The sequence below is a fragment of the Dermacentor variabilis genome, chromosome 8 (assembly GCF_050947875.1).
Source record: "Dermacentor variabilis isolate Ectoservices chromosome 8, ASM5094787v1, whole genome shotgun sequence".
NCBI classification, from domain to species: domain Eukaryota; kingdom Metazoa; phylum Arthropoda; class Arachnida; order Ixodida; family Ixodidae; genus Dermacentor; species Dermacentor variabilis.
In genome coordinates this window covers 27,464,101-27,488,367 of record NC_134575.1, presented here as the reverse complement: position 1 = coordinate 27,488,367, position 24,267 = coordinate 27,464,101, and the positions used below count along the sequence as shown (strand labels likewise).

General features: G+C 47.1%; 1 protein-coding gene across 1 annotated transcript in view; it reads left to right on the top strand.

Annotated features, from left to right (window-relative positions):
* Positions 1-3,741: 3,741 nt before the first annotated feature.
* The window catches only part of LOC142591335 (uncharacterized), a 43,927-nt gene continuing 23,401 nt past the window's right edge, over positions 3,742-24,267 (top strand). Inside the window, exons 1-7 of the mRNA XM_075703661.1 lie at positions 3,742-3,984; positions 5,482-5,585; positions 6,127-6,184; positions 6,750-6,853; positions 8,793-8,810; positions 13,079-13,144; positions 20,419-20,640. Of these exons, the coding sequence (XP_075559776.1) occupies positions 5,579-5,585; positions 6,127-6,184; positions 6,750-6,853; positions 8,793-8,810; positions 13,079-13,144; positions 20,419-20,640 (475 nt within the window). The 5' untranslated portion in view covers positions 3,742-3,984; positions 5,482-5,578. The remainder of the gene's footprint in view (positions 3,985-5,481; positions 5,586-6,126; positions 6,185-6,749; positions 6,854-8,792; positions 8,811-13,078; positions 13,145-20,418; positions 20,641-24,267) is intronic.

Here is a 24,267-nt window from a genome sequence, read left to right as displayed (position 1 = left end):
GGCTCAGAGCAAACTTGAAACCAGAAGAAAGAAAGAAAGGCGGCCGTGCACTCGTGGGACAAAAATCATCTGCCACAAATAAACTTTCTTTTTTTCTTGATTTTGTCTCTTTGTCACGTGAGTTGCCACAATAAACGGAACTCCTGCTGACGCAAGCACACGCACACAAAAACGCTCGCGATCCCAACTTCACATGTATGGTGCACACAGTGGCTCCGTTATTGCCATAGCAATTGTACGGACACTGCAGGCGCTTTTCTACCATCGTCGTCGTCGTCGCCGTGATGTTCGGTATAAAGTCCAAGGGCGATAATATCGTCGCCGCGGGCCGTTTGATGTATGTGCGAGGGAAAGCGTGCGAGGGGGAGTAGACGACGGCGGCTCCGTCTAGAGCGCACAAGGGAGCAAAGTGGGGAAGAAGGGCGCCGTGTTCCGTCGCCCGCAAGGCACCGGGGCGAGGGGTGTGGCGGAGGAGGGGGCGTTCTAGGGCTGCGCGTGGCCGCGCGAGTCATATCTTGAAAACGATCTGTCATTGAGACAAGAGTCTAGGCGAACCGGGGGCCGATAGCTTCGTGTGCGCTATGTTCTCGCCTCTTAGTTCGCGTTGAAGTGAAGGGCAGCACGAAGGTCAATTCGCTCGCTCCTGGCTCACTCAAGCGTTCTTACAGCGATTTATGATGTATGTGCGAGTGAAAGCGTGCGAGGGTGAGTACACGATGGCTAGGTTTCGCCTCATGCCGCTCACGTTCGCTCATGAACAAACTACAACCACTTGCGAGCAAACTTGAAACTCGAAGGCCCATCATAACGGGCGCGTTGGTTCATTCGTCCCTGCTTTTTTGCCTTCTGGTTTCAAGTGTGCTAGTCGTAGAATACCAACAAGCCTGTTCTCGGGTCTTGCTATACCACAGTATCCTGCAAACGCTCACTTATCATATACATACACTCGTGAACCATGCCTAAACACGAACAAAACTTTATTTCACTTCCGGCCCTCGAAATCCGCGAGGTCTTGACAATAAATCCGCCCACCCAGAGCGCCGCTTACGCGTGTGCTCCTCCTGCTGCACATCCCTATCGCCATCCCTTTTGGAACAGGACGGTGACAAATGGTCACCTAGCCTGCTTCATCAAATTAAGTCTTACTACATCTATCGCAATATATGGTTCTGCTCACCTCACCTCCATCTTGTCTCTCTTCATGTTAATGCGCCTATCTCTATATGGTATGCAGCTATACATCTGGCTGTAACCCCGGCTCGATCGACCTCCTGTACCTGCTTTTCTTCCAACAATGCTATAAATGTTATACCTAGCTTATCTCTTGCGCTTATATCTGAACCCCAGCGCTTCTCGTAGGCGGACGTTATCTGTAATAAAACTTGAAGTAGCGCGAAGGGACGAGGAGAGGAACCTCCGCGCTGCCTCAAGTTATATTTAAGATGAATCATGTCGTCAAAATCTGAGTTGTTTCTCTATAACCTTGCTTCCATGTGAATATATGGGCAGTATACGATGTGGTAAGTCGCCTCCCGACGTTTGCCGCAAGAGAAGCACTCCTTGTCGTGTAGTCAATCTTTGCTCCGGTACCTCTTTTCATGAGGGAGCTCTTACGGCCTCATATATTGAGGTACTGTCTTTTTGTTTTATCTCACAAATGTTACCTGCTGATTTATCTATTGCGGTCTTTGTAAATATGTGTCCCTGCTTCTCTTGTTTTCCCTTTAGATGACTCCATGTTGTCTTTTTGCTTAAAGACTGTCGCATTGCACGCTGGCAAAGAAGCCGCTTATATGTGTGCCCCGGCATGCTGCCCTGCAACTAACCGGTAAGGAACGCGTGGTGAACTTGTAGCAGACGATAATCAAAAGTGCCTCGTCTGGTGCACGCGTATCACCTCTCCGCCATAGTTTTTCTTTTGTTATCTTTTTTTGCTTCTTCTTTTTAAATCAAGGTGGTGTTCCGACTATGTTTTTATATACTTTACCTTTTTTTACCTCTCACAAAAATTTCCAACATCCAAATTTCAAGAAGTTCCAACGTCATAATTGTTCATTCCCTCGCTTCCGCCTAACATTAACCATCCCATTCATGGCCGATCCCCCACTGTGGGCATATGCGCCACGACCACTCAGGTCAACAACAACAACAACAACCACAACAACAACAACAACAACAACAACGACGACGACGACGACGACGACGACAACAACAACAACGACAACAACAACAACAACAACAACAACAACAACGCAGAGAACGTGTACGAAATCAACACGGTGTGCAGTGTTGCTATAGGCCTTCGCCAAGACACTGCACAGCCTATGACAATTCCCAGATATCTGTGATGGCATACTATAGGTACCGTTGTTTGGTCGACAGCGACTGGGTGATGATGATGATGAAGCCTCAATTAATGGCACAAACCCACTATGGCGTTTGTGCCATATCGGGTGGCATGCCGAGGCACGCGTCCTTCCCCTATTCCCCCCCTCCCCCCGTAGTTGCTTAGTCGCTTTAGGGTTGCGCTGCTAAGCACGAGGTCGCGGGATCGAATCCCGACCATGACAGCCGCATTTCGATGACGGCTGAATTCAAAAACACCCGTGTGGTCGTCAAAATTAACCCGCAGTCCCCCACTCTGGCGTGCCTCATAATCAATCTTGGTTCTAGCACGTAAAGTCCCCTATTTTTTTGCCTCCAGCGAGATTAATGACGCGACATATAATTGTTTCTAAGGTGTTGAGGTTGAACAGAAAAGCGAAGTATCCGTGGTGTCCCCCGGACCGCTAAAATTCTCTATATGAGTAAAATTTCGGCCACGAATCGGGTGGTAATATGACTGAAAAAAAAATTAAATAATTCAACAAATAAATAAGACAAAAGAAAAAAATAAATATATAATACAAGATGAAAAATACCTCGTCAATACATGACATAAAGGAGCGATCAATATTATAATAAGCATTGTGTTGATGGGAATACTAAAATGCCTGCCATGGATTTACGCGTGAGCGCCAGAAAGGCACTTTCTTTCTTTTTTTTTTTTTTTTGCTGATAGCCTCAATCGCTGGCGACGAAGAATTGCAATGGAATGGCTTGGTGCTAGCTGTATACGACTTTCCCGAAATAGGAAATTAGTTTCTCCAATAAAATAAAGAAAGGAAAAGCAAGAAGAAAATATCAACAAGAACAATACGCACAAATTGGAAACTTCGTTTACTTGTTAGGCGTCTTCTGTTACTAATTCACACTCAATCACTTTCACTGGTTTCCTCCAATGAGTTAGACTCCTACAAGTTTTACCGAGCGCCTGCAAATGGCCTTTCACGACGGTGCAAGGTGACACCGCCAAGCTCCCGCTGTTGATCTTCACGTCAAATTTTTTTTTACGTTCATAGACCTGGGGGGGGGGGGGGGAGGGAGTATTCTGTGAGAGTCCGCCTAGTGGACTGTCCATTTCGGCCGCTGCTCATTGGACGCAGCTGTACGAGCGAGGGGGAGGCGAGCGGCCCCAGCCAATCAGCAGCGGCCGAAATGGACGGTCCACTAGGTGGACTCCTACAGCATACCTCCCCTGATCTGTCTATCGCTAACCTCCGTGGGTACATACATGCCACGCTTACGAATCATCATCATCATCAACTTATTATTATTATTATTATTATTATTATTATTATTCTCCTTCTTCTTCTTCTTCTTCATCGTCGTCGTCGTCATCATCATCGACGTTCGGCTCGTGTCACGAGATCAGCAGGAGCTCGCGGTTGGCGTTCCTGCCTCGACGAGGGTCTGGCTGCTGCACGTCTCACGATTCGGCCCCGGGTTCGTGCCGGCGTTTCGACGAGAGGATCCACTAGGACTCCAGCCGAGGTTAGCGCAGCGTTCTTCGGCCCGCGTTTCCGCGACAACCCCTGCGATCTATCGCCGGCAGCTTCGCCCCCGTTTCCGTCGCGCACGCTCTCAAGGAATCGTTTTCTTCGGGTACGCATGAACTTCCTGTGCTCCCGGTTGCCTCACTGCAGTGTCAAAAGCGTGGCAGTTTGGGCGAGTTGGTATGTCGTGACTTTTTTAGGCTTGTAGCTCAGACTTCCGCCACAGGCTGTGCGAATATGTGTTTTCATATGGTTACTTTCGGTTTTGTTGCTTGGTTTTGTGCAATCTCTTCACATGGTTCGCTGAGTGTATAAGTAGCCTTCTGTGTCACGATATAAACCATCAGCGAGAAGTTAGAGCTCACTTTGTTCTCCGTTCCTTTTCATTACCCTTTCCACCTTCCTTTTCGCTCTGTCTGAACTGCGCTACAAGCCTAAAAAAGTCATTACAGCCATGTGTTAAGCGAACTGGGTGCTCTTTAGCGCGTTGCCCTCATATACTTCCCCTGATAGATACTACGTTGTTAGCAACACTCTTAGAAAATTTTGCACCCTTTGGGGCTTATCTTGTCCCACAACAATAATCGTCATCTGTCTTTTCCGCGTTTCCTTTCTTTAACGCTGCGAGCCCGGTACTTCCCAGTCACGAACGGCATGCGCGTTATCAGTGTGACGCAGCATTCTCGACAGGAAAGTAGCGAGCGCCGAGTTTTCAGGAAAGGAAACGCAAGCAAGGCAGATGACGATTATTGTTGTGGGACAAATGTACACCCCAAAGGGTGCAACCGTTTTAAGAGTGAATGCTGTGAAACCGCTCTCTTTGAACATGTCAGGGTTTTTTTTTTTTTGTTCTTTTCGTGCGAAGTGCACTAACCGACTACACCGAAGTAGCTTCAGTGCAGGTCGACATGAGGCTTCCGTCAAATAGCAGATAACTGTTGTTGCAACGTGGTCGCAAGGACTGTATTATATACTGCTTGTGCTGACGTCATCCTACGCGTCGTGTTAGTGAACCGGCGCGGGGAGAGGCTGTGCTCGTGCCATCCCATGCAAGCTTTCCGCTGGCGCAAAGGCTTCGGTGCAGCACGGTAGCACTCAACTTTTTTTTTCTTTCTTTCTTCCTTCCCCCCCCCTTTTTTTTTTACCCGCCTTAGTTGCTTAGTCGCTAAGCACGAGGTACCGGGATCCAATCCCGATCGTGGCAGCCGCATTTCGATGATGACCGAATTCAAAAACACCCGTGTGGTGGTCAAAAATTAATCCGCAGCCCCCATTCTGGCGTGCCTCATAATCAATCTTCGTTTTAGCAAGCAAAATCCGCTACATATTTTTTTGCCTCCAGCGAGGTCAGTGACGCGACATACAATCGTTTCTAAGATGTTGAGGTTGAACAGAAAAGTGAAGTATCCGCGGTGTTCCGCGGGCCGCTAAAACTCCCTATATGAATCAAATTTCGGCACGTGTTGGGAAACGGAAGCAATTTCCGTCATAACTGTAGGCCACCTGCACTAGGTATACGCAGTTTCGTTAAGCATGCACGTGTTACCTATTTCGCGTCTTCACGTATATATTGGGGCTGCTATACGAGCAAAATAAATCGTTCCAGAAAGCAGCCGTGCTGCCATCGGTTCCGTCAGCGGTGCCAGCCCACGGCTTCGTGACTTCCTTTTCCGGCGAAGCCTTCGACTCGGCGTTTCGCAGCCATGTCTGGTAACGAACACCAAGGCCTCTTACTTGAAAAAATATAAAACGCACTGGCAGTGGCGTAGCAACAGGGGGGGCCGGGGGGCCGTGGGCCCCGGGTGCACGGGGCCAGTAGGGGGGGGGGGGGGGGGTGTCATATACGTCTGAAGACACCCGAAAATTGTCGATATCCTCGCCTTCCTCGACTACACCTGGGGGGGGGGGGGGGGAGCTGACAGAAGAGCTAAGGGCCCCGGGTGCCAGACGACCTAGCTACGCCACTGCGCACTGGCTACGTTGGTATACCACAAAAAAAAAAAAATAAACGCGACGTACGTGGAAACACGTTCTCTGACGTAACTGACGAAGGCTGGCCCACCAGTCGAAACGCTTGGCAACAGACAGGAACGTGTTTTCAGGTACGTCGCGTTTATTCGTTTATGCTATGCCAACGTAGCCAATGCTGTATTTTTTTTCACTGCAACAGCTATATATGTCGTAGAGTCTGATTGTAAAATATTACTGTCGGCCGCTAGTAAACTGGTAACACTTCGCTTAATCTACGCAGAAATGAACATGGTCTCAGCTTCTACCGCCACCGTCAGTACCGGGCAGCCTGAAGACGAGTGAGTATTTTTTTGCCTACAGTGTACATATATATATATATATATATATATATATATATATATATATATATATATATATATATATATATATATATATCGTGTGTGTGTTCGTTTTTCACTATTATCCTTTCACAATAACCTACAATGATCTCTCTCCCTCCTTTCATTATTTGGTAAACGCATCGATTCGTCCGCAGATGATGAGCAGCATCCATGGGGGGCCTATTGTATGAGCCTCACCGGCTCGTCCCCATGAAACGCATTTCCGGGCGTATAATTAAATGACGCTGCGGTGGGTGTTCATTCCTCACACGCGGAATTTACGGTATTCAAGCGCATTCAAGACCGCCCATAACATAGCACATGCTTTTGGAAATTTCGGTGTGGCCGTCGCACAAGACGGCGGATCGGCCGCGCCGACGCCACGCAGAAGATACGCCCGAAATACGCTCAATGTGGTTGCCGATCCGCGCGCGATGCTAATAAATAGCATCTTATTTCTGCACCATGCGTTTCACGTTTGCCTTGTCGGTCGGTGAATGAATGAACTTTTGCGCTGGCGCAGGGAAGATGACGAGAACCGGAAAGTGTCGTTCGTCATCTGCTGCAACCTGATCCTCTTCATCATCATGATCATACTGCTCATGCTGCTGTTGATGCGATACTCGTGTGAGTATAGTGGTATTGACACCTCGAAGATACTCTCCGACGCAGTTGCTAGGCAGGTGGTAAGAGTAACTTAGAACAACTACGTCATCATTGAAGCGTCCTGGATCCGCTCGCTTGAAAAATAACACCTTCCACTCAGCCTGTCTAACGTTCGCAGCAGAGACGGACACTGCTTCGGAGTAAGGATTGTGCTACACATTACCAGCGCACAGTCATTAGCGTAGTTGAATCTGTCAGTGTGAACGTTGTCGCCGAACCTAGGATAACAATGGAAAACCATATCAGCAGGGAACGGTGGTTAACGTGCTGACGTCAGTAGTGCACGTTCCATGAAATATCTCGGAGCGTAAATTTGCCGAACGAGTGAAAGGGCGCAGAAGTTGAGGCGCTCGCGTGTGTTGCAGTGCATGCAGACACTACTACCTTCTGCGTTAGCATTCCACTGCATGCTGTGCTCGTGATAATTAGTTTCGGCCTGTCCTAAGAAATATACGCGTAGATGTTTCGTGCGCCAATTAGTCCCTCTACTGCCGGCAGCCTGTAAACGTATGCCTTCACGCTTTCATTCGCAAGAAGTGCAATAGGCTTTCTGCGACCATTCATATTAACGAAAAGTATATATATTTGCAAGCTATGTATAAGCATCGCGCAGGAGCAGCTACGTAAACTATATATGTAGCAAGGCTCTCTGAAAAAGCGCAGACATAAAATATGGACAAACTTGTAAAGGCCATATATGGACGTACCGTTATGTAGACAAATGTGTAGACGAATAAAGCGAAATCTAGAGAAATATCGTCCGACCATGCATTTGACGATAACTAATTATGTCTAGTCATTACATAGTAAAACGTAGTACGTATGTCATAAGTGCAGCAAGGATTCGAATACGGATTAGAGAAATATATAGACGAATACATAGACAAATGTAGAAAAATAGTCATATAGGCAATATTACAGACAAATGTCGACAAATATAGTCATATAAACAATACCACCAACATAAGGTACCAAGGGGATGAAAACTGGACGCAGTAACGTGCGTGTAATTCCAAACCTATCGGTGTGATGGCTAAACCGCTATGAAGTAAATTAAGAACGTCCTCTAACATTTCGATAGTCTTTATTCTATATAAGCTTGTCTGTAGGCTTCTAGTGGTGGACTTAGCAGCACAGGATCCTGTCCTTTTGACTTCAGAAAATAGTCTCCAAAAAGAAAGCTGCTAATGGGCTTTTTTTTTTCAATGGATAAAGTTGCAAACGGGTTGCCTTCAGGTGTAAGGACAACATCAAATACACATGACAATGTGTAAGACTATGCGTCCGTTCTTGCATTGCATTTAACAGTGTTATTTTTATGAAAAACAATGCTAAATAAACTTGATGTAACCGAAACCTTTACGTACTCTGTGGTTGAACAGATGCACGCTTGTTATCAGAATAAAATTTTGTGGTGACGAGTTTTTTGAAACTGTCACCTTTCGTACCGCCTACCTTCTCCGCTGTTTCAAAGTTAGGATCGCCCGCCGTGGTTGCTCAGTGGCTATGGTGTTGGGCTGCTGAGCACGAGGTCGCGGGATCGAATCCCGGCCACGGCGGCCGCATTTCGATGGGGGCGAAATGCGAAAACACCCGTGTGCTTAGATTTAGGTGCACGTTAAGGAACCCCAGGTGGTCAAAATTTCCGGAGTCCTCCACTACGGCGTGCCTCATAATCAGAAAGTGGTTTTGGCACGTAAAACCCCAAATATTATTATATTATTATTCAAAGTTATAATCGTTGCACGTCACACCTGTAGATTTCGATATTGCTTATGTTTTCGCTATTTGTTCTTCACAGAGTGGTGGTGTTCGCCTTATCGTTCTTCTTTCTTTTTTTTGCGAAATGAGCTCACTCACTTACCGAGACTCTTTCCCCCTTTCTTATTTCTCTACGCAGCAACTCTAGAGGCAAGCGGTAAGTTCGTTAGCGTGGAGCTTATGCCCACTTTGGCTGCTGGCATGCGCAGACAGACAGACAGACAGACAGACAGACAGACGGATAGATGGATAGATAGATGGATAGATGGATAGATAGATGGATAGATGGATAGATCGACAGATAGACAGATAGATAGACAGATAGATAGACAGATAGACAGATAGATAGACAGATAGATAGACAGATAGGCAGACAGATAGACAGATAGATAGATAGATAGATAGATAGATAGATAGATAGATAGATAGATAGATAGATAGATAGATAGATAGACAGATAGATAGACAGATAGATAGATAGATAGGCAGACAGATAGACAGATAGATAGATAGATAGACAGATAGATAGATAGATAGACAGATAGATAGATAGATAGATAGATAGATAGATAGATAGATAGATAGATAGATAGATAGATAGATAGATAGATAGATAGATAGATAGATAGATAGATAGATAGATAGATAGATAGATAGATAGATAGATAGATAGATAGATAGATAGATAGATAGATAGATAGATAGATAGATAGATAGATAGATAGATAGATAGATCTGAGTGCACAGGCCTGTTTAGCCCGGTGGGTGAGAAACTCGGCTCTTCTGAGCGTGGGGCCGTAGGCTGGAAACTCACTAACGCCAACTTACTTTCTTTCGGCATTATTCAGATTTTTTTTATACGCATTACATTCTTTATAGCGATTACCGAGGCGAAGTAAGAACGCATGCTAGAGCTTGCGCGGACAAGGAACGTGCAGATAACACAGGCTTCCAAGAGTGAGAGCGAGGGTGACGTGGCATCGCGGCGATGCCATCTGCCATCACGTGACATCTTGCGCGCCAGCGTACCAGCGGATTCTCCTGTTCGCCCGCTCTGCTCCGTCTAGGCGCGCATGGGACGTGGGATCACAGCCAGTGAGAATTTCGGTGCCGTTTCGCTGCTACAGACGCCACATTTGTCGCTCAATGTGTCATTTTATGCTTTCGCATCACAAACTTTAACAAAAGCGTGTTGTTTATGGCTGTCTTGAAGCTTGCATTATCCGGGATAGTTGTAATGCAATCAGGCAGGCGGTTTCAATCCAGACGTGTTTACTGAATAAAGGAACCCTGGCACAACCTTGTTCGACAACACACTGCACCCACTTGAAGGTTGTGACCAAAATGCGATTATATGTATGATAGACGTGGTTATCGGTTGTTCACTTAGAGGTGGGTTGAAATGAGAGGTCGTATGAAAAAGACACAATCATGCCCATTTTCGACGGGATGAGAGCTCAGGTAGACTAAAGCTATGTTCATAGATGTAAAACTGGCGTAGTGAGATAGATTAAAACCAGGCAATAAAAAACGAGAAGCATGATTTTGAAAACTTTCAAAGAGTTGTATTAGAGTAGTTTGAGAAGAGTGTCATATTGCCTAAGTATATACTCTAGGGCGAACAGGTGTCTTGTAGAGGGCTGGTGAAGTTCACTCGGTACAGCTTTAAAGCTGGGGCGTAGGTACCTTAGTGCACAATTGGAAATGTTAATCCCGTACTCAATGCCTACGTTCCATGTAAGGTCATTGGTGATATAAAGCCTAAGGTAATTGTAGGAGTCAGCAGAGTCCAGTATCATGCCATTGTCGAAATAAGGAAGTGCGTCAGTATTGGTGTTCAGACGGTGAGATACATGCGTATATTTACATTTGTTAATATTGAGATTCATGCGCCAGTTATTACACCTGGAAAATATTGGCAAGGTCACTTCGTAGTTTACGAGAGTGATCAGTGCTAGTAATGTTATGGTAGATTACACAATCGTCTCCAAATACTATAATAGAGAAAAACTGAACACTGTGTCGTAAGTCGTTAATAAAACAAAAATAAAGCAGGGACCGAAAGGCAGACCCTTTTGGAACCCCAAATGCTACAGCTGTACAAGTGGAAGAGGAATTGTCAGCGACTACGCACTCTTAATGACCTTGCAGAAAGGTTTATTGCGATAGCAATTATATGGACACTACAGGCGCATTTTTGTCATCGCCGTCGCCGTGATGTTCCGTATAAGTTCAAGGGCGATAACACCGTCGCGGCGCGTCGTGTGCTGTATGCACGAGTGAAAGCATGCGAGGGAAGCCGGTGATCGCGGCTCAATCTGGCGCGCGCAAAGGAAGAAAGCTGAAAGCAAACGCACCGTCTTCCGTCGCCCGAAAGGTTGCGGGGGGATGGGAGGTAGGGAGTGGGGGAGGGGCGTCGTTCTCCGGCAGCAACTGCGCATTTAGCGACCGGGCGCAAAGGGAGGGAACTGACAATCGCGGCTCAATCTCGCGCGCCATATATGGAGGAAAGCGGGGAGGCAGCGTGGAAGGGAGGGGGGTGGCTTCGACTCCGTCAACAAGTGCGTACTTAATGAATTTGCACGACCGCGCGCGGTCTTGCGCGCCGTATCTTGAAAGGCAACTGCAGACGGCTCATGCCTTCGTGCGCGATGTGTTCTCGCCGCTCTTGCACTGAAGCGATTGACAGCACGAAGGTCGACAGCACGAAGGTCACTTCGCTCGCTGCTGCTGCGGAGCTTGTTCACACTAGCGTTTTGACATCGAGTGTCCGCGCTCATCGAGTGTGATGCATTGATGTTTGCTTGTGTGCACTGATACCATGCTTGCTGATTCGGTTAGTAAGCGAATGTTTCCAAGTTTATACTTTGTTATCGCAATCGATGCCTCGTCGTTAGGGCGGAACTGCGACTTTTTTTTTAATTCGAGAAGGAACAATTTGGTCAAGGTGTAATTCATTAGGCTTTGGAGAAAGTAAGCTGCGAGAAAGTGTCGAAAGCTAAAGCAAAGTCGAGAAAAACACACTCAGTGTCGGCACTAAAATCGGTATCTGCGAATAAGTCGTTAGTAAAATATAGTTGAGTATCGCAAGAAAAAATGTTTCTAGCACCATATTGACAGTAGTTAAAGAAGGTGTTTTATTCTAAAATGTTCCCAACGTGCGAAAAAAAAACGATGCGTTCAAAGATGTTACGTGGAATGCTGGAAAGAGATTGTACTACATTTTGGAATCATTGGCCTAACTTCAGTCACTGTGTAAGGCTGAGCATTGCCAAACTGGGGAAAATATTGGATAGTATTATGAATGAGTAAACGCTGTACACTTTAGAATTTTTGAATTCATGAAATCCGTATATGCGGACCGAGGTTTTGTACTGGTTAATAACAATCCACTGAATAAGAATCGGACCCATTAGTTCGAAATTGTAGCCAGGGACAGGTGGGAGTATATTAATGAGCCTTCTTTTTTGCCTTTGTTGATATTGAAGAAAACAGGTTTTTCAAAACTGTACAGCATTGGTCAGGACGGATATTAGTGGCATATGTAAGGATTAATTCGACCAAATTACTAGTGGGGCCATTTACTATGTTCCAGAATGTCGGTTCAAGCAGTCCATTTTGCAAGACAAGTAAAATGAAGACCTATCAAGCATAAATTCATTCATTCATTTACTTAGTCATTTATTTGTTTATTATTTATTTATTTAACAAAATGCGTTTTTCTGCATTGAAGGTCAAATTACTGGAACACCTGTGCATTTTGTTGGAAACGTTGGGAACGTATAGCTCAAAACTGGTATTATTTTCGGAATCCGTTACAAGTGAATACGACTTGCTAAGTCGCCGGCTACAATTCCTGAGTTGCAATGCCTGCTGTAAAGTAGTTAGTTTAAAACTTGTTCAGCGTTGCTTCGTTAATAGTAAAATACTTATTTTTATTTGTCCCGCAAATAATGTCTGAGAGTAATCTAGGCCAGGAAGAAAATTTTACTACATGCCGCAGAGGATTATTCAAAGATTCGGTTAATGATAAAATTAAAAAGCCGCGGTATCGAGAAAAAAAGTTAAGCGATAGCATGATAAAAGAGATTGCTCTTTGAAGGTGCGTCTGGCAATATGAACGTTGGAAGCAGGAAGGTGGTTCCAGTCGACACTTGTGTGGAGTAAAAAAGAAAAAGAAACACTGTTCGTTCGGAAGGCTGGAACACCAATTTTATATTTGTGGTCAGATGGGGATTGAAACAAAAAGCAGTAGTGTAATCAGTTTGTTTGTTTTTGTTTGTTTGTTTGTTTGTTTGTTTGTTTGTTTGTTTGTTTGTTTGTTTGTTTGTTTGTTTGCTCGCTCGCTCGCTCGCTCGCTCGCTCTGTTGCTTGCTTCTTTTTTTTCTTGTGTTGGAACAGTGTAGGCTTTTCTTTTTTTTCCAGAGGACGAAACTGATAGACCGACATATGCAAAGGTGAGCGGCGGTGGCGGCCCTCCACCTACAACAAGTGAGTACAAAGTGCTAAATTCTGTCGTTGCCGCTAGAAATGTGCTCATTTTCGATGCTTTTACATTTGAACACGTTATTTCAAGACGTTGTAGTCGCAACGTATACTGTGATACATAATATCATAGCTTGATCGCTCGTGTTTTGAATAGATTTATAGGAGTAATAGCTGGACAAATAATTTTTTATAACTCTTATGCGGAACTCCAAAGAAGCACCTCAAGGAACATGATGAAAGCAAGAATTCGCTTTTTTTTTTACAAGTACTGTACAGGACGGAAAACTGCTGGTTGCAGGTCGTAGTGCTGACGGATATGCGCCTCTAATTCCTAGTTCCCCAACTTCTCTAAGTCAGGTCAGACAAGAAAAAGTATGATGATTTGTTGGCATCAATGATAGCCACAGTGTAGCGCATGCTATGCGGGAAAGCAGTTGCTTCACAAATGTGAAAACAGGTAAGTTCCTATCGTACCGGCAGCACTCGTTTTTGCTCTTTCCATCAGGCACCTGGCTATTGTTTTACTGCATACCTTAAGTTCGCGTAGCAATGGTTGTCAGGTCAGGGATCATGCAGAAGTTTCCTCTTCATTGATTGTTGCGTTCGATCTGCTTTTCTGGGCAAACAAGATTGTCTAGTATGCGTTTAACTGGTGCTGCAGCCTCGACATGCTTCGTTCAGTTCCTGTGTAGAGTGCTGTACCGCATTGTGCAGTGCACATCGTTGTACAATAAGGAATAAAGACACTTGCACAGGCGGTGCTCGAAATGTAAGAGATTAGACATCTAGTCAAGCGTTGGTCGAAGGTCGGTCTGAAATCGTACTGCGTTCTCTTGTGCGAATGAAAACCTCCAACACGAAGGAGTAAAATTGGTCGCAATAATTTATACATGCGCTGTCGTAGTGCTGACGGATAAAAGCAACCCATGGTGGGGGAATATAAAGTTGCACTTTATATCAATCGAACACGCTTATCACAAGGAGAGCATATATGTCGCCTTGAAAAAGAGAAGTCCGCTTGTCGAAACATTGGCTCCTGCTCTTGCCTTGTTCCCGTGCTGCTCAAGGTCCTTGAGAGGTATCGCACAAAAAGGCCGTTATAGAAAGTGACAATGCCCATTTGTTCCGATAAACCGAAGCGAAAATGCTAAAAAAATGACATTAGAGAGTATTTCATATTGCTACGGAACAGTATTTGCGATGACGAAGAGGCGAGCAGTGTGAAGACAACTGACTAGAGGCTAGCGCTGGCTGTTGCCTCTTGGCCAAGTGCGGCGTATTTCCTTGTAAATATACTTGTATGTAGATTTTCGTCTGCGTCTTCCTCCGTAACATATCTGGTGGAGGTGGACGTTCCCTGTACCTCGTCACGGAGCTTCGCAGTGGACGGTACGTCGAGCCTTCCTTCATGGCTCCCGGCGACGACAACCCGACTCCGCCGGCTCCGACACCTGCTGCCACTTCGACGACCTACATCACTCTCCCCGCTCCCCGTGATCCTGGCGTATTTTCGGGCAAAGATGGGGAAGACGTCGATGGCTGGATCAGCCTGTACGAACACGTCAGCCGCAATAACCGGTGGGACCCTACTATCATGCTCGCCAACGTAGTCTTTTACCTCGGTGGCACACCTCGAGTTTGGTTTCGGACGCACGAAGATTAACTCACCACTTGGGATTCGCTTAAGCAAAAGCTCCGAAACTTCTTCAGCAACCCATACGGTCACCAACTTGCCGTGCAGAGGACGTTTCCGGCCGCGTGCAGACGTCAACGGAGCCCTACGCCACGTACATTCAGGACGTCTTGGCTCTGCGCCGCAAAGTTGACGCACACATGACTGAGTCCGACAAGGTCTCCCACATCCTCAAAGGCATTGCCGATGACGCCTTCAACTTGCTCGTTTTCAACAACGTGGCGACGATGGATGCAGTTATAGAAGAGTGCCGCCGCCTGGAACTCGCTAAAAGCCGACGTATTGACCAGCAGTTTGCCCGTCTGCTCAACACCCCAGCGACATCATCCTGTGCCGACGCTCCTCGTCCCACCAACAGTGGCGATGGTACCCGGATCGTCCGGCGTGAGATCGAGGCTGCCTATCCGGCTGCCTTCGACTCCAGCCCCTCCAACGCACCTGCAGTCCCGGTTTCACTGATCCAGGCAGTTGTCCACCAGGAATTCGCAAACATGGGTCTTCACACCATCTGCTCGGCCCATCGCCCTGATAACCACCCTGCTTCATCGATTCCGCCCCGTCCCGCATCTTATTACCCACCACGTTTCCGCAACCCATCTGAATGGCGCACTGCTGACGACAAGCCAATTTGTTTTCACTGCCGTCGAATCGGGCACATTTCTCGGCACTGTCGCAGTCGCTGGAGTTCCCCGACCCGGTCTACTTATACTGCCTACTATCGCCCCTCAGGTGGCCCTTCTCGTCCATATGAAGCACGCTCCGATAAAGCGGCCACTGATTCTCCTGCGCCGAACCGCCCCTATTCTCGTTCGCCTTCGCCCCAACGACGAAAATCTCGCTCTCCCCAGCCCCGTCGCTCTTTTTCGCCGACTTCTTTCGGACGCCACTCGCAGCCTGTAAACTAGACGATGCAGCGCCTCGAGGTGACGCTGCGTTGCTCCATACGCCGCCAAATCCTCTACTGACCTTGCCCACTCATCTGAACCTTCCTGACGTGCAAGTCGACGGTGTTTCTGTATCTGCTCTTATAGACACTGGGGCGCATTTATCGGTAATGAGCGCTGACCTTCGCAACCGCCTGAAGAAAATAATGACGCCCGCCACGACGCCTGTTGTCCGTGTCGCCGATGGCGGAACAGCCCCCCCCCCCCCCCGATTGGTATGTGTGCCGCCCGCGTCTCCTTCGCCGATCGCTCCACTATCGAGCTATTTACAGTCATCGCCCATTGTCCCCACGACATCATCCTCGGCTTAGACTTCCTCTCCGCACATTCCGCTCTCATCGATTGCTCCGCCAGTACTCTCCGCCTTGACCTGCCCGTTCTAGATCCCGCTGAACCACGCCCCAGTCGCCTCAGTTCCGGCGACTTCGTTCGCTTGCCACCTTCAGCACTGACTTGCGTTGACTTCGTGTCATCCCCACCAGTGCCCGACGGTCACTACATCGCGGCTCCTATGCAAGACGTCGTACTTACACACGGGATCACAGTACCTCATACAGTTTTATCTATCACGGCGAATTGCGTCTGCCTGCCAGTGGTCAATTTTGGCTTGACGACACAAGTGCTGCCACGCGGGATGTCTCTGGCCCAGCTTTGCTCATTCGAGGATCACTCAGTAACATCTATTGCAGTAGACGACAATTCAGCTGATCCTCCTCTACCATCGCAGTCGGCAACTTGTACCATCGCCGTCGTAAAGAAAATAATTGCGCCCGACATGCCGTCCGAGCGCGCTCGTGAACTCTCCCGCGTTCTGTTTTCCTACCAGGATATTTTTGGCTTTAACGATTGTCCTTTGGCCCAAACTACAGCTGTTAAACATCGCATTAATACCGGCGATGCCTCTCCTATTTATCGCCGCCCGCATAGAGTGTCACCGGCCGAGCATCAAGTTATTCACGCAAAAGTTCACAAAATGCTTGCCAAGAACCTTATTGAGCCGTCATGTAGTTCACGGGCGTCACCTGTTGTACTGGTAAATAAGAAGGATGGCTCACTGCGCTTTTGCGTGGATAATCGGCACCTTAACAGGGTTACCAAAAAAGGACGTGTATCCCCTACCTCGGTTTGATGACGCGCTTGACTGCCTCCACGGTGCTCGCTAATTCTCCTCTATTGACCTTCGCTCCGGCTACTGGCAGATTGCCGTGGACGATCTCGACCACGAGAAGACTGCTTTTGTAACACCAGACGGTCTTTATCAATTCAAAGTGATGCCGTTCGGTCTATGTAACGCTCCTGCCACTTTTGAACGCATGATGGACTCCCTTCTTCATGGTTTCAAATGGTCCACGTGCCTATGCTACTTGGACGACGTTATAGTATTCTTCCCAACGTTCGCTACGCACCTCCAGCGCCTCTCAGCAGTCCTGGACGTTTTTGGTCGAACCGGTCTGCAACTCAACGCATCGAAGTGCGAATTCGGCCGTCGCCAGATTACCGTCCTTGGGCATCTCGTTGACGCGAACAGAGTGCAACCGGACCCAGGCACAATCCATGCTATTACACACTTCCCTGTTCCGAAGTGAGTCAAGGATGTGCGCAGCTTCATTGGCCTTTGTTCGTACTTCCGCCGTTTCGTGAAAAATTTTGCGGCCATAGCACGGCCACTAACCGAGCTTTTGAAAAAAAGACGCCTCTTTCCAGTGGGGCGATAACGAGGCCCCTTCATTCTCCCATCTAATCGACCTTCTCACAACGCCTCCCGTTCTGGCCCGTTTCGATCCTTCTGCACCTACCGAAGTCCGTACTGATGCCAGCGGTCACGGAATTGGCGCAGTACTGGCCCAACGCCAGCGCGGCAACGACCGTGTTATCGCTTACGCCAGCAGGCTCCTCTCACCCTCGGAGCGCAACTATTCCATCACTGAGCGTGAGTGTCTGGCCCTAGTTTGGGCGGTTGCGAAGTTCCGCCCGTACTTATTTGGCCGGCCCTTTTCCGTTGTCACAGACCATCATGCGCTTTGCTGGTTATGCTCACTGAAAGATCCTACAGGAAGACTTGGTCTCTGGGCCTTACGGCTCCAAGAATATTCGTATACTGTCACCTATAAATCTGGCCGACTACACAAGGACGCTGACTGCCTGTCTCGCTACCCGGTAGACGAGCCTGACAACGCCGACAGTAGTAGCGCCAACGGCATTTTCTCTGTGTCTTCCTTCGCTAATATCGCCGATGAGCAGTACCGAGACCTATCGGTGCGAGCACTCATCGAGCGTCTGCGCTCTGCACCTACCGACGCATCCGTTCGCCGATATGTCCTCCAGGGCGGCATTCTGTATCGAAGGAACTTCCTCCCTTACGGCTCTGATCATCTTCTTGTCGTGTCAAAACATCTACGACAGACTATGCTCTTTGAGATGCATGACGCACCCACTGCAGGACAACTTGGGGTAACCCGCACGTACGACCGCGTCCGCCGCCGCTTCTATTGGCCTGGTCTCGCTCGCTCCGTCCGACGCTATGTTGCTGCCTGTGATCCCTGCCAGCGTCGGAAAACGCCTCAGGTGCTACCTGCTGATCATCTCTAGCCGATCACCGTCCCTGTGGAACCGTTCTTTCGTGTTGGATTAGACCTACTCGGTCCCTTTCCCACATCATCCTCTGGGAACAAATGGGTAGCCGTGGCAACTGATTACGCCACTCGATACGCTATCACGCGGGCTATCGCCAGTTGCGCCACTGACGTCGCGGACTTTCCCTTGCGTGAAATTATCTTATTTCATGGCGCTCCGCGACAGCTGCTTACCGACCGTGGTCGTAACTTCCTCTCGAAAGTTATCGCCGACATTGTGCGTTCCTGCTCCACTCAACACAAGCTGACTACCTCATACAATCTTCAACCCAATGGCCTGACAGAGCGGTTAAACCGTACTCTTACAGATATGCTGTCCAAGTACGTTTCAAAGGACCACAACGACTGGGACATTGCCCTTCCTTACGTCACATTTGCGTACAATTTTTCCCGGCACGGCACCGCCGGATTTTCTCCACTTTACCTACTGTACGGTCGCGAACCGACTTTGCCCCTTCGCACGGCACTTCCTCCTGCAGCGATCTCAACAAGCGAGTATGCGCGCGACGCTATCGCCCTCGCCGACCATGCACGCCATTTGCCCATGCTCGACTGATGGCCTCGCAAACCACTCAGCAGCGTCAGTACAACGCCCGTCCCCGTGACCTACAGTTTTCGCCTGATGCGCTCGTGCTCCTGCGGTCGCCCTCTCGCCACGTCGGACTTTCAGAAAAGCTCCTTTCGCGATACACAGGGCCCTACCGCGTGCTGCGCCAGGTGACGCCTGTGACGTACGAAATTGCTCCTGTGTGCTCAACCTCATCCTCTACTCTGGCATCTAGTGATGTCGTGCACGTCAGTAGGCTCAAGGCCTACTACACTGTTTGCGAGTCCGGCCTTAAGTCGCTCCGGGACGGCGCTTTTGCCGCCGGGGGTAGTGCTACGGAACAGTGTTTACAATGACGAAGAGGCGAGCACTGAGAAGACGACGACGACGACGACTGGAGGCTAGCGCGGGCTGTTGGCTCTTGGTCAGGTGCGGCGTATTCCCTTGTAACTATACTTGTATATAGCTTTTCGTCTGCGTCTTCCTACGTAACAATATTCAGCTTACATAGCTATTGCGGTAACTGCCCCGCCCCCCGCCCCCAAACACACAACTTGTCTTCTTTACTTGGAGACCAAAACGAAAGTTAGGTTGAGATATATAATTTTTGGTATTGTGGATTACTCGACTACAATATATACGGGGCGATAAAAGAGCAACTCTACCGTGAGAGAAGGCTTGATAAGGCAGAAAAGAAGCAAAAGCGAAATGCGGGTGGCATCTTCGCCCGCATTTCTGTGACGTCACGGATTTATTTGACGCCACTCCACGTCAAGTGACTCTCTGACATCTTAAAAAGTGGCCGGCGTCAGCTTGGGCCTATAGTTGTATTTCCTTTATTTGTATATATGGACTTCTTTGCCTCCTGAAACACCCCAAAAAAGACCACACTTTGCAAGTTCCGAGAAACTTGTCTGTTCCAACGGTCCAAATACGAACCTTATGACGTCACCCTCGCATATATCGGCACTAGCATTCCAGCGTGCAATTTAGGAGATAATAGCAGTTTGGCCATTCATGTTGTCTTCTAGTAATCAAGCGCACACCGGAAAAAATCACCGAAAGAAGAGTTTCACGCCAATATTATATCAGTCTAAACTGAATGCACGTCTTTAATGCGCGAAAGAAGCGTGAGACAGGTGCATACATGTCCAATATATTTACAGAGGGAGTTCTTTGCCGGCGTAGATCACCTTGCCTATTAGAAGAAGCGCCCAAATTAAGACGTGTACACAGTCGGAGTAGAGAGAACAACAGCTCTTCCTGTCTGCTTTATCTTCATGTGTCCTAATTTGCGCCCCTCTGCTAATCACTGCGCATCACCAACTGGCCAAATGAGAAGCCTCTTGTCTTTTCAGCGTATAGTTGTTTTTCTCGTCAGGTAGTTATAGCTAATTTATTTTGTTTATCGTCAAGAGGACACCACCGTCACTTGATAATCGTTTCTTACTTGCCGGAAGCACCGATGAACACCACGGTCAGCGAACCAGGGACAGAGCCCTCGACGCCGGCTATGACCACGCCGACGGCGACACCTACAATGGCGCCGACAATGACACCGCCGACGACGACGCCGCCGACCGCAGCGCCGCCGCCACCACCGACGGCGGCTCCGAGCACTACGCCAAGCCCGGCGACTACGACGAAAAAACCAACAACGGCACCACCACCGTCGACTACCAGTGAGTGGCCGGTTCTCGTCGGATCTCGCGTTTAAAAAAAAGGCTAACTTCAACGAAACTTTGCTTTGTGGCGGAGATATTGAGTGTAACCCAGGTCCACCAACTGCTGAACAAATTCAACAACTGTTAAATGGTCAAAGTGCAATACTTTCCGAATTATCGCAGCTCACCGCAGACGTTACTGACGTTAAGGCTCGGCTTCTTTCGTTGGAAACTAAGCTAGAAAAGATCAACACAGTTGAAATAACCTTAGCTAACGTTGAAGATCAGCAGCGACAAGATCATGATGCTTTGGCAGGCATGATTAAAAGATTTGACGACTTGGAAAATCGTGAGAGGCGCAATGATTTGCTTTTTTCTGGCTTGGCGGATTCCAATGCCAATGAGACGGCAGCCCAGGCTGAGGAACTCACCATAAGTCAGTGCACTACGAAGCTTGAATTACCTCCGTTAGCTACTGAACGTGCACACAGGCTGGGTAAATTCTGCGAAGGAAAAAATCGGCTCATCATTGTTTGCTTCAATTCTTTTAAAGACCGCCAAGCCGGGCTTGCAAAAGCATTCAAGCTCAAGGGATCGAACGTTGCTATATCTGAAGACTTTTCCCGTACTGTCCGCGATAAGCGAAAGAAATTATGGGCGTATGCCAAAAAAAAAAAAAAAACAGCGAAGAAGGCTTGAAACCAGTTCTGATGTTTCTTACGCTTCACTCGGGGAGCAGGTGCTTTTAATGAGACAGTAAAGCCGGCGCTGCACGGGAGTAATGACAAAGTACCGTTAATGCTGCGATGTGCCCCGTCAGCGTTCTGTTAGTCAACTGCCGCAGTGTAAAAAATAAAGTTGATGACTTTCATTTTTTTCTTCCTACCATCCAACCGACCATTTTGGGGGGAACGGAATCTTGGCTTGACCCGACTATCGCAAGCACTGAAGTATTTCCGGACACGTACGAGTGTTTTCGTCGAGAGCGCTGTGCACGGGGCGGAGGGGTGTTCATTCTTGTCCATAACAGTATCCCGAGCGTGCAAATGGAATTTCCGGATAACGAAACTGAATCGATTTTTTTGTAAATTCAGGCTGCCAAATGGGAAAGAAATTGTTCTTGGGTCATTTCATAGGCCTCCTGGTCCTTCTGTAGATCCACTAGTTCATATATCCAATCTTCTTGAAATTATTAACAATGAATGCCTTGTTCTAGGGGGGACTTTAACCTTCCGGATATTGACTGGTCAGCTGGGGAACCAAGGGATACTGCTCGAGGGAGCCTATGCTCAACTTTCTTTGATAGTTTAGATCAGAACACTTTCTCTCAGTATGTGCACGAGCCATCGCGCAAAGACGTAACAGGTCACGTGCTCGACCTTTTGCTCCATAACGTACCTGATGTTGTATACAATGTACGGGTGTTGCCAGCTTTGAACGATCACAACGTTGTTCGAGAAGATTTATCAGTTCTGTATGTGAAGACTGCAAAAACACCTAGTCGAAAGATTTATGCCTACAGCAGGGCCAACTACGAGGCGATTAGCGCTGCTTTCAAGTCGTTCTTTCCAACTTTTGATGCACTCGCAGATAATCTAGATATCGAACGACTGTGGAATACTTTCAAACTGAAAATGTTTGAACTACGTGATGTCCCATCACGAGTTATATCAAGTAGGCGAGCTTGGGACAAACCCTGGTTTAACACAGAGTTACGTGCCCTTATTCGACGACAGCGACGAAATTACCAAAGATACAAGGCGTCTAATTCGCCAGAGCATTTGGCCTTGCTGAAGGCAATAAAAATTGAATTTAGACAAAAGTCAGACATCGCTAAGGGCTTGTACTTTTTTAATCTAGGAGAAAGACTTGTCAGGGACACCAAAGAATTTTGTAGGTATGTGAAGCGTAATGGCAAGGACAACAGATCGATACCTGCTTTGAAAAATGAGGGAACAATTATTCATGATAATGAGTCTAAAGCAGAAATTTTTAGCCGTTATTTTTCATCGGTGTTTTTGCCGTCTAGCTCACGTACTGTCTGTTTTGAATTACCTGCTGAAATATACCGCATGCCGGAAGTCGCCTTTTGCGTCGATGGTATCCGTAAATTATTAAAAGATGTGAACCAGGCTAAGGCATGCGGCCCTGATGACATTCCCGCCGCTATCATAAGGAATTGTGCGGACGCGTTATGCTTTTATTTCACCCGGTTGTTCCAGAAGTCCCTCAATGAAATCGAGATGCCTGATGATCGGAAATTAGCGCGAGTCGTGCCCATACGTAAGAGTGGGGTGCGAAACTCCGTTCAGCACTACAGGCCCGTTTCCTTAACTAGTATAACCTGCAAAATTATGGAGCATGTAATATACAGTTGCGTTATGGCCCATTTAAATAAACATAATCTAACATAAACATAAGCCCCAGCCAACATGGTTTCAGGCATGGTTTATCTTGCAATAGACAGTTGGTAGAGTTTATTCACGATTTAGCCTCGGCAGTTGATAAGCAACAAGTTGTGAACTGCGTTTTCTTAGATTTTCGTAAAGCATTTGATGTAGTCGCACACAGTCTCCTACTCTCCAAATTAAAAGCTTATAACTTGGATGGTAAAATAATAGCCTGAATTGCCGAATATTTGCCATTGCGGAAACAGGCTGTTGTTCTGAACGGTATATCTTCGCAATATGCATCAGTTACGTCGGGAGTTCCCCAAGGCTCAGTGTTGGGGCCGCTATTGTTTTTGTTGCATATTAATGATATTTCAACTAATCTACAGTCTTCATTCAGGATGTTTGCCGATGATTGTGTTGTTTATAGAGTCGTAGATGCCATTTCAGATTCACAAATCCTGCAAGTTGACTTAAACACTATAGCAGAATGGTGTGTGCGTTGGGATATGTCAGTAAATATAAATAAGACTGTTCACGTCAACTTCACAAGAAAACGAGCTAATCATCTGTATAGGTATAGAATTCATGGTTTAACTCTAAACATAAGCAAGGAATTTAAATATCTAAGTGTGTTTTTTACTTCTGATTTACGATGCCACAAGCATGTTAACTATATTGGAAATAAGGCAGCATCAGTTTTGGAATTCTTGCGGCGCAATTTTAGTCATTTACCGAGTGACTTAAGAACGCAGTTGTATTTCAGTCATGCACGTTCAATACTTGAATATGGATGTGCTTGTTGGTACCCACACATATCTGAGCTTATAAATAAATTAGAAAAAATCCAGAATAGGGCAGTTCGATTTGCTCTTGGTAACTATAGCCTGCAGTTTAGCATGGTAGAAAACAAACTTAAGCTTAAGTGGCAGGAGTTGAAGGATCGTAGAAGGCATATCAGATTAAAATTTGGATAGATAACTGCGTATCAGATTTTATACCAGACCTCTAACACCGCAGTGTGGGAGTTTGCGAAACAAAATAGGATGCTTAATAGAATCAAACGTCTTTTAAAAATCTATAAATAATGCACGAATGTATTGCTTATTATCAATGTCAACCAACTTTTCTTTAATATCCAAGCGTGGCGTTTCGGCTGATTGTCTTCCCCGGAGGCCAAATTGTTGCCTGGAAAGCGTTTGGTGGTCGCCAAGAAACTTAAATATTCATAATTTTAGTGTATATTCTAACACTT